At 41.9% G+C, this 11,410-nt stretch overlaps 1 protein-coding gene across 3 annotated transcripts; it reads left to right on the forward strand.

Moving 5' to 3' along the window:
- The first annotated feature begins 306 nt into the window (after positions 1-306).
- On the forward strand, positions 307-11,040 carry LOC126545025 (THAP domain-containing protein 1 B-like). Of its 3 annotated transcripts, none has more exons than XM_055078088.2 (5): positions 307-780; positions 4,831-4,918; positions 8,240-8,347; positions 8,417-8,551; positions 10,405-11,040. In XM_055078088.2, the coding sequence occupies exons 1-4, from the start codon at positions 451-453 to the stop codon at positions 8,515-8,517; spliced, it is 627 nt and encodes a 208-aa protein (XP_054934063.1). In that variant the 5' UTR covers positions 307-450; the 3' UTR covers positions 8,518-8,551; positions 10,405-11,040. The 3 variants fall into 3 exon arrangements, with proteins under 3 accessions (XP_054934063.1, XP_054934062.1, XP_054934061.1); XM_055078087.2 differs by having other exon boundaries at positions 10,896-11,040; XM_055078086.2 differs by having other exon boundaries at positions 8,417-11,040.
- The last annotated feature ends 370 nt before the right edge of the window (positions 11,041-11,410 follow it).

Raw genomic sequence — 11,410 nt, forward strand, 5'->3', positions numbered from 1 at the left:
TGGCTTGCGAGATTGCTCTAAACATTAAGTCACTAAAGAAATATTTACGTAGAAACAATACTTTATAAAATTCAATACTTTGCGCAAATAACAAATGAATGAATCTGTATTTTAAGCACGTGTTAAAACTAGATGACATACCAAAAGAGGGCATTGCTTGTGTACACTTTTTTTTTTGTGCTACAAATACTGGTTTTACACGTAATTTTTTAATACGACAACCTTATAAACTTTATGTATGGCGGGTAGGGTTACAATGCTCTAGCTATTGCTGTAGCATGATGGATATCAGCAGCAGACGACGCGAGCACCTAGCGGAAATTAGCGTCAACAGCGGCCCCCGTCAGATGTGACGCATTGATGGCATTACGTGCGGGAGGCGTCTGTGTTGTTCTTAAATGACAGCTAGCCGGGCGGGCCTTGTTTCAAATACTTACTGAATATAGCGCCATGTGTACGACCTGTTCTGCGGTTGGGTGCAGGAACATGCCCCCGACGCCCGGAGTGAGCTTCCACACGTTCCCCAAGTGTCCCAAGTTGCGCAGGCTGTGGGTGCTGGCCATGAAGCGCGATTGCTGGCAGCCCACACCGAGCAGCAGACTCTGCTCGGCGCACTTCAGGGACGAGGACTATGTCCACGACCCGAGCATCGCCCTGCGAATGGGGTTCGAACCATTCTCGAAGCTTTTGAAGCCCGGCGCCGTTCCCTCTGTTTTCGACCACAATCGCAAAAAGGTGAACAAGATTCGAGGAGCTTTCGAAAAACGCCAGCGAAAGGAGGTGCGTATATCGGTGTACAGAGTGAAAGCGCGAGCTTCTTTTCAACCCTGTTTGATGCCCAAACACAGTTATGCATCAAGGAAAATTGGAACAAATTATTCCCTTATGTTTCTAGCCATGGAGAGTACATCTGCATTAATAAACGATAGAATATTATTGTTGATTTTAAACTTAATCTGTGTAGTAAAGTTAGTAATTGGATTGTTTACCAAGTTGCAGAAACTTCACTCTGGTATATGAAAAACCTAACTGTGGGCTTTGCGTTAAGTTTTATACGCTTAAGTCAGAATATTGAGGCATCAAACTCAGGTTAGCATATGTGATAGGCTGGGCATTGGTTAGAGAATCTTAGAGAGGATTGACTGGCAGTACACATAATATGCTTCTTCAGATATGACGAGAAATAAGATTATGCATGGTGCACATTGCAATGACACAGCATGCACAAAACATACCACAACATGCAACATACAAACTAATTAGTGCATCACTAAGACCAGCGTCTTCAGAGTAAAAGGACTGAACCAATTTTTAAGGACCTAGTTTTTTATGGCGCAACGCAGTGCTCACGCTCGGTACTGTTGCACCTGCAGCAGTTACTTACAAAAGCATGTGGATAGTAAAATCGTGGAAGTAAGCATGTTGAAGCAGAATTTTTCGATCTCAGCAGCCTCTAAAAAAGTAAGAGTCCCTCCTCCAACAACGCTGAGAAGTGAGAGCGATGTCGATAGCCTGGCTCGCAAATTGTGAAATCCACCCGTCGTTATGCTTTCACAGGAGTGAGTGTAACTGTGGTTAAGCATCTGCATTTTGATCTTTTCAACCACTTTTGAAAATAAAAAGTTGGTACAATAAGTTTGCATTGTTGTACAGACATTTCCTATATTTGTACCATGTTTTTCTCTAAGTACACACCTATGTCATGGCTGGCTGGCCCCTGTCGTTTTGTTGATAGATGAGCCAAGCCAACTCATAGAAAACAAAGCTGAAGGCAGTGCCACTTTCCTACTCACTGCAAATGAAGGCCTGTCTGCACATTGTAAGTTATAAAAAGTGGTAGGCGACCTTAATCTTTGACTTAGGTGTCTCTTAGTGGCACTTGCACCTTGGCATTGGTGTTCTTTAGGTTAAGTGAGCGAACGTCTTCTTCCTGGCAAGATATACAGGCGAGGAGCGAGGGAGGGTGAGGAGGAAACGCAGCATGTGCCACTTGGCAGGTCATAGCCCCCTAGTGAATGGCACATGAAGCGCACCTTATGCGCCCTCCCCGGTGCTAACGTCGGAGCATGTAACAAGCGTGCACGCGCAGCTGTTGCGAGCGAGCAGGTGAGCACGGGGAGAGCAGAATGCGATGTCACATCCGCTCTGCTAGGCAGACGTTCAGTCTGCCTAGCAGACTGAACTAACATGAATTAGCCGGTTAAATATCATGCCACCTTCTTTAGTGTGATGTCATTAGTGACGTCATTATGCCCACTTTCTACTTTGGGTTTCCAGGAATTTCGCCAAATTAGTGCTCATGTGGTGGGTCTCTAAAGTCTATGATTCTGTGCTTCGGTGTGTGGTAATCAGTGATTTCTAATTAGTTCTAATTATTCCAGACACTTAAGTAACTCAACTGTTAACTAACGTTATGCTCTGATATATGTATAATGAAACCCATGAATTTTGTACTGGACTATTTTTTTTTCTATTTCTTCCTGATTTATTTTGGATGTTGTTCCCAATCATCTAAGGAGGTGAACCGGAAGTGCTGCGCGAGAAACAAGATTGTCGCTTGCTGCTTGCACCACTAAAAAAACTTATAACAGAAAAAAGTGTACTGCGTTTCAATACCAATTAAAAGACCAGGAACCGCATACACTAATAGAAGGTCACGTGATAGGCCTCTTATGCAACTTCATGTTTTTACAGCATGGGGTGCCAAAGGTCATTTTTCACGACCGTCAGTGAAGAATAAAAAATATAAATCCACCTTCAATGAGAAAAATATGATTCATTTTAGCCACTACAATAAGCAATCTTTCCGTCAGTGAGGTTATCTCGATTCATGTTCTGAGCGGTTGTCTGTCGCTTTAAATGTGCCCAGTGTTAAAATTAGGACTGTGAATCATGTCAGTTCCTTTGACATAACAATCACAAAACTGCACTTAGACTGCACTTAGATTGTACAGATATTTTGTACCAGCCACCATGAGACACAGAAGACCATACAGGCTGGCATCCAGACTTATTGCCCAACTTGCAGCTATGCAATAAACATACGTTGGTAATTAAATGGGATACAAGTGATAGTGCAGGTTCAACAGAAAGATGAAAGCCCATGCCACTCTAAACTAACCCACGCGTTCTTAGTAATCATATTAGCCTGCTGAAAACGAAGGGAAGCTGTCAGCTAAACTGACTTGAGTGACCTGATTCTTGTGTGGTTTCGAGCCAGCTACACATGTTTGAAATGCTGTGCGATTGTGCAGCTTCCTGGCCTCCTGGTGTGTAAGTCTCACGACTTGGTTTGTGTCACCATCATGAAAAGCATACTGCTGCAGAACAGATTAACAATTTTCAATTCTCTAGTGAGTTTGTCACATTTACAGGATGTGAACGCAATTTGAGCACCATCTACTGGAGTGCCAGATACAAGAAAATGAGCTACTTCGTGTCTAGCATGCTTGGAAAGAACCCACCCAACCACTTAGAATTATGTGTGCTGGATGTGGAACATTGTACAATCCATAAAAAAAGTGAACCTGTACATGATGACATACTGATACTAGGGCTATTGTTTTTACCTGCACTTCGTGCAGGCTCGTGTAGACGAGTGTAGTGCCGGACAGAGGTTATGACGTCATGTGCTGCACATGGCTTACTTGGCCATAGCCAATCGGAGCAGGCTGTGCGTCATCTTCTGCATCGGCAGACGAAAAGAGCCTGCAGCTAAATGCAGACAAACTGCAGCTAAATACATTGCGAATTCTAATTAAATAATAAAGATGAGGTCACCTTCCTCTGTGACACGTGGTCACGCCAGCACTTCGCTACCGTCTTTGTAGCGAATATTCACTATTGTCGCTTTATCAGTGCTGACACTATGAGACAAAATGGTGCCATGTGTTTGCAGTGCCAGCCTGCTTGTCTGTTGTTGGCTCCCTACACCTGTTGGAACGGCAGTACAGATGGTGTAGTTTTCATGCTACACTGCAATTATAAGAAAGTGGCTTTGTATAGGTGAGCGAAGCTACACTTTTGTACACCCAAGTAAAAAAAAAATGGTGACTTTGTACACTAGCTATGCTCGTGTAGCCAGTGCAGGTAAAAAAATAGCCCTACTGAGAGCAAAAATTCAAACGTCTGACCTCTACCTAATTTTACGAAAGCACCTTACACATATTATTCGAACTTGCAGCTCAGGCCCGATCATAACTTTTTCAACATGCTTCCGACAAACTTTAAATGTCATTGCCTTCATCAGTGCTTTTATTTTCATCAGTGCATCAGGAGGAGCATACACTATCTTGGCTTGTACAGTTGTGCACGCAGAGCCTGGAGGGGTCATCCATTGTTTTGTGAGAGCTGCTTGTTCACTTAAATGCCCCACTTCAAAAACAAGATGTGGACCAGAAAGAGTTAATGGAATCCAGTGGTTCACTGAATCCCATCTGGTTGCGAAGAGGCATGCTAAAGAAAGAGACAAAAAAGAGAAGAAAATAAAAATCCACACATTTTTTTTTTCTGGTCTAGGCCATCAAAAAGGTGTACATATCAGAGTGTTGTCTATTCCTGTAAGAGTACACTAGGCCGTATGTCTTAGATACACTGGGCTGCAGCTCTGTAGTAATGCCTTTTCTCAATGCTGATGCGTTTTGTACTTTTCGCATTCGTGGGTGGTCAAGACACCGCGTCTGACGCTTGGCCTGGGGCAGAACATCAGATGCAGCCACTCACTAACGCGAAAAGCGCTGAAATACATTAGCATTGGGAAAAGGCATCGCTACAAAATCGTGGCCCAAGTTATCGTCAAACAAAGCAAATGTTTTTACTATTTCTCTTTAGATCGTCAATGAGGCCTTGGCAGCTTACGAAGCATCACCTGCAGCACTTCGAAGCACTACGTCACACTTGTGCCAGAAGCATATAAAATGTATGTTATTGACTATTATTTATTTATTTACGTGTTTATTTGTCTGATATCTAGATACAAATGTCTTAAGGACCCTGCAGAAGGTACTGCACAATGGGGGGTACAAAACACGTAATCATACAAATGCATATGAGAAACAGCAGAGATTATGAAGAAGTCAAGTGCATATGAAAACAATCTAAATTATTTATGCAGACAATATGCATTGTGCAAAGCTTTATCGCATGACCTAATTGCAATAAGAAAAAAAAAAAGCCTGTGTACTTATTTCTCCTGGCAAAAGGCAAGAATAACTTAAATTCGTGGTCAGCAAGGGCAGGTAGGACACAGAACATTAGGACAAAAGTAATGTAGCTCGTGGCACAATCTGAAAAAATTGAAAAGCAATGACGTGTGATGGCATTTCACATTTCGGATGGTCAAAGTGGAGTGCAATTCCTGTAACACTGCCATGTGTACGAACTTTTAGGGTGAGCTGGGATCCTGTAATATTCCAGGGTGTCAAGGGATTGGGATATGTGGCAGGAATGAGGATTCCAAACAATAGAGGTGTATTTCGACTGTGTTCTCACAAATGTTGTGTATACAGTAAACCTTCTCAACATTGACCATGTACAGTGTTTTATGCAAAAGTCCCCAAACTTTTTGTGCATGATGTGTCTAATGATGATGTATTTATTGCATGTAATCTGTGATAAGAAAAGGAAATTATAAAGTTTAACTAAAACAATTGCTTTCACCTGTGAAAGCCTCAGTGTTTGTTCTTTTGCTGAAATGTGACTTAGCTGCTGCACGAATTTTGACTGAAAGCAGCGTGTCTCGTCCCCCAATTTAAATCAGGCAGAAATGCACGGGGAGTTGCGCTATCCTTGCCAATGTGCCAATGTACAATGTGCCAATGCCAATGCCAATGTGCAATGTGCAATGCCAATGTGCCAATGTACAATGTGCGATGCCTGTGCCACATAGGCAAAATGATGAGCAAAACGAGAACAAGATGAAAGCAGGAGCCAACGTTTCAACAAGTGGGCTTGTCTTCTTCAAGGCGACATATGCTTTTCTTGCCATAGTATATATAAGGCGGAGTTCTTTTAAAGCGGAGAGGGCGTAAGGTGGGTGGGTGTGGCAACGAGCGAAGGTGTATTAGCGGCGAGGGTGCAGAATTCAGAATAAGGAGTGCTGTGCACAAGGCCAGTGACACGGCTGTCTGTATATCACGTGTCAACGGCCGTGTGTCGCATATGTCGGCTTGAAGAAGACAAGTCCACTTGTCGGAACGTTGGCTCCTCCTTTCACTTTGTTCCTGTTTTGCTCATTGTCTTGAATTTTCATCTTCCGCCTTCCCCGTGTTTTCCCTGGACATAGGCAAAATGTCACTCAATATGAACATTTACAGTTGATACTGTAAGTTAACTTAAGTAACTGGGAAGTGATAGTCGACACTAATATCACTACGCGTTATATTTGTATGACTCCCAGTATAGTTCACTGGTGTCATAAAGGGGCTGAAGGCAGACGTTGACGTTGATCAGTATAGATTTGTTAGATCACCCTTCAGGAAGTGCTTTAAACTGGACATATTATAATTTACTTGCAGGCAATATATGTGCTATAATTATTTGTACTGCAATTTTAGCAGGACAGCTGTGTGTTGTGAATGTCGAAAAAGAAAGAAAACTACTATAATTTTGCATGACTTGGCATCCTTTCTAATTTCATTTGTGCAAGCAGTGCTAAGCAAATTGAGCACCAAGTTGCAACACTTAAGCTGTGGCCCAATCCATTTCACACTGTCATTCTTTACCGAGCAAATTAACAGTTGGTTTTGACAAAGCGCGATCATTTTTTCAATGTTGTGGGGCCCTTTACTGGCAGAATCACCTTGAAGGACGTTGTCGCCATGCACATGGAGCGTGTTTACTTTTGAGATTGCGATATTCTCACAGAGTCTGGTTTGTACTTTCTCCCTCGTGAGAGACAGCTTATTGTAGTGTGTGTTGGAACGCACCGGTACAACAGAAAGCAGCCACATTCACGTGAACAATGGTAATTATATGCACTTCTGTGTAAGCTAACACATGGAAGTGTGCAAGGCCAGTCAGGAGACAGCAATAGACAATAAACATTGTACATCTTTTACTTGTTCGTTAGCCATTATAAGTGGGCAGCCCTGGCCACTTATGCCAATATTTGGCAAGGATAGCTTAATTCCCCATATATTTCTGCCCGATTTAAATTGGGGGATGAGACATGCTGCTTTCAGTCAGAATTTGTGCAGCAGCTCCTTCAGCAGGCGTCGGTGTGTTGAATTCGAAATATTTAAGTCTTGATTACCACACATCAGTTTCTATTCTTTAATTTGTATCCACTTTTGCTTCCTGAAGCCGAGGATGTTTCCAGGAGCTCTGGCCAACGACCCTTCATGTGTAAAGTGTGGGGGTTAACTTGCAGTTAAGGAATACCGACATTAAATTTTTTGATGTCATTTTCTTGTGTGTTACCATATCTTCTATGAAGCTCCAAATCCCTCTAAACTCTGGAAAAAGATACCTGCTCGCAAATTAAATAGTTTACTGTAATACTTCATCCTACGAACGATTTTTGGCTTTGTTACAGTAGAGGTAGACGAGTAGTGATATTAGACACCTGTCCACATTGTTTTGGTGATTGCTGTGGTTGCCATGGATGAGCACAGTCAGAAACACAATGTGCACGGCCCGTTTGTTTACTTCTTTATTAACACCATCATCATGCCTGGCCCTTATCACCACAGGTCAGCTAATTTTGAGGTGTCGTGATGTCAAGATAATGGCAATATAATGGCAACGATGCCAGGTGGGGCATTTCGAAAGCAACTTTATTATCAGATGAAGATATTCTTCAGGTATTCTTCAACTTTAATACTTGCTGTCATTGTTTCACATGCGAGAAGCTTCTACAAATTTGAAAATGTGCCAGTACTTGTAAGTTGCGAGATGGCACGAGCTTTTGGAATAGTCAAACCATGATATAATGAACACAGATATAACAAATTATTGGATCACCATCATCATCGCAATAATGATAACAAATTATTGGATATAAACGAAGTAAATGAAAATTGTCCCACTGCTATTACAGTGCAAGACACACATGCCTAAAACAAATATCGGATATAGTCAAGCTATTTTTGTGTCAGATGAGACTTTGTGAAGTTCGACACGTATTTAGAATGACTGTACTCAGTTATAGCCATAGGAGTGAGGAGCATTCTTGTATTGATATTTGTATTTTGCTCATGCTTGTGAGACATCACACATACAAAAAGCATGAATTCTGCAGGCTGTGACAAAGTGAACCAAAAAGAGTCCATCTCCATTGGAACGAACACGCACCACCCAAAGCGCAACCAAGGCCTGATGACAGAAAGGCCCATGCTTCGGAATGCAGGTAACGGTGTCTGCCATCTTGTGTTTTTGATTGCATCAACTGCAAAGCGCCTCTCTTTATTCCTTGCAGCCGTGCAGACTGGCAAACAAGTCATTTCAACGACGACCTTGTGTGGAATCCAGCTCACACATAAAAGAAAAGGAAAAAGAGGGCATGTACAAAGAAGATAGAAACTGAATGGTTAACTTGGTCCGACTATAAAAGGTTCATATGTGTTTCTTTTGAACTGTGCTGCAAATTTGACATAAAAATTGTAACAGCGCAAACACATGCAACCACAAAGTACCAAGGACGAGACACAAGCGCTGACACAATGTGCTGCAAATGCCCCCTTCTAACTGTAAGTGGTGATAGACTGTGTGAAAGTCTACCATTACATAAGCATTTGTCACACATGTGACACATTTATCAAAGATAAGCATGTTAATGTATGACATAAATCTGTCAAAGGTGCATAATTTTGTTGCAAGGCATTCATATTCCATTAAAATAAAGTAAGCGTGGCAAGATAATGCCTTGTGCACCTTCTAGTGTGTCATTGCAATTACACAGCAATGCTATATCGATTTAGCATACTGTAAATCAGGTAACGTTTGCTTATAAAAATAATTGAGTTTACGACCCAGAGCACGTCCACGAGTTAGTTATTGGCTGCAGGTGTTATGAGAAACGAAGAACTGTTCATTTATCATTGGTGAGGAAAGTAATCAAATATGGCAACGTTTTAAGTAAAATGGTCATGTGAAACAATACTTTGTGCATTTAAGTAGAATGAGGCCATATTGCATATGTACGAAGTTCAGTTTATGTGTATCTTATTATCCGTGAATTTTAATGCATTAGGTTTAAGAGGGTCAAAGTGGGAAAAAAATGTGTGCAAAATGAGGGAAGGCGGTCACGTGGTACAGGTAGAGAGGAGTATATCAGAATGTCAGAACTGGGTTGGGGCCTTGAAGACGCTATCCAGAAACATGAATGAAATAAAATACCTTGACAAACAGGACTTCAGTCAGTGAAACCAATCTTTATTTTTTATCCGCACAAGAACTATGCAGATTGTGGATCTGCCCACATGATATTACAAAAATAGACTGATGAGTTCGCCTTGTCATCTGTTTGCAAGGGGTCGACAACCTTTCACTTCTGGCCAAGCAGTAGCGTGATCATCAAGTCATCAGTGCAAGCAACAGGAGAGGAGTGATTGCTTAATATGGGGGTTCATTTCAACAGAAACATGTATTCTAAAGACAATGGAATCATTCTTAATACTGTAATAACAGCTGTATGTTATGAATACAATCAACATTTTATCTCTTTCGTTTTCCTAACACCGTTGCCTTTCCGATGATATATAATTGTAACAGTGCTTGATGAGTGCACATGTGCTTTTATATTATAATCAATGCAATAGGAGGAGTGTGCTCCATCTTGACATTCCACAGTTGTGCGTATAGAGCCTGGAGCGGTCATGCAATGTTTTGCGACAGTTTGTTCACTTCAGTGTGGTACTTCAAAAACAAAATGTGCACCGGAAAGAGTTAATTAAATCCAGGATAAGTCGCCACTTAATTGTTTACCTTCCCACCACTGGGAACAACTGCCTGTAAAACAAGTTGAGTACTCAAATGTTATATCGATTATACACGTTACACATCACCATCCTGGACTTCTACCCCGATGAGGCATCCCCTTCATGCGGTGACACTCGCACGCATGTTCTGGGAGTGTAGAAACACTTTGCCTGACTCTACCTCGGACAAGTGGGAGAAGATCCTATGAAGCACGCTACTCCGACCAGCAATGGGCCATCTAGCAGGCCTGTGCAGTGGCCGCTAGGTACTCCCTGTCGGTCCCTGCGTGGGAGATGCCCAATGCGTGCCGACGCGCGTCCTGCGGGAACTTTAATAACGTTTATACAATCCAAATACTCAAATGTGTACACATCTATAGAGGGTACGCACATTGTCACATAGTATATAAGATTTGTATTTGGGCACCCAACCTGTGTGGTTCTCTTGTCAATCTGAGCTTTTCTTTTCTTATTGAATTCCATTCAGCTTACCTTGTCCCACCTTGACAAGCTGCATTACTAAAGACTGTGGCACATGTTCTAGTGAAACGGTAAGCGTAATTTGTGGGAAAATGAGATTCGGTATGTGTTGTACTATTCCGCAACATTCTGTTGTGTGCATGTGACGGTCAGTGCTAGCTATCATTGATTAATGAAGTTAGGGGGTCAAATGTGGATTCGAGCCCCTTCTGGGATCTTCACTATGCTTGGAACTACACTTTTGTTAAAGTGTTTTGGTGTGCCAAAATCTTCTTTACAGCAATAGCTGTATAAGACACACCTAGTGGTGGTATGCTGTTGGCTGAACGCAACAGCTTATTGTCAGCTACTCCAAAAATACGAGAAAAAAGAAACTACGAAGGTTGTCATGGGAACTACTGGACTAAAACTGAAATCCCATAGTGAACACCAGCGAGTTAACCCATGTTGCACAAGAAATGTGTGCTCCTTTTGCTTTCTTTTTCTTCTTTTGCACAGACTCTGGAATTGAAGCTGCTGCCCTGCAAAATAAAAGGATGTTGCTAGTCACTTTGCAGTTTTCCTTTCTTAAATCTGCCATCTGGCAGTCAGACTACAAGCAGCGACATCTGTGAAAATTCAAATAAAGATATACTGCACCCCATGTAGTCCTGTGTTTGTACAGCATGCATCATGGTCGGCTGGAGTAAGTCCACCATGATTAAACGAAATCAGCTTCCAAACTATGGTAATGGTAGCGTTTCGCATGTTAAATGAAATTGCATATTTTTCAATTTTTTTTTTAATTGAGCAGAAACCATTGGAGAAACAATTACCCTCTGGGACGTTTATTGTACAAGTCAAGCAACAGCTTCCTGGTCTGCCGAGATATCCTACAGGGACACTTCTTGGTTAACCCTTTATTGACAAGTGTTGCCTACAGGCAACATACTAGAAATAGCCTCCCCCCCCCTTTTTTTTCCTTTTGTGGTGTTTCGGTATTAAGCACAAAGTTTTTATTTGCTAAATGCCTT

This window comes from Dermacentor andersoni, chromosome 10 (assembly GCF_023375885.2).
Source record: "Dermacentor andersoni chromosome 10, qqDerAnde1_hic_scaffold, whole genome shotgun sequence".
Taxonomy (NCBI): domain Eukaryota; kingdom Metazoa; phylum Arthropoda; class Arachnida; order Ixodida; family Ixodidae; genus Dermacentor; species Dermacentor andersoni.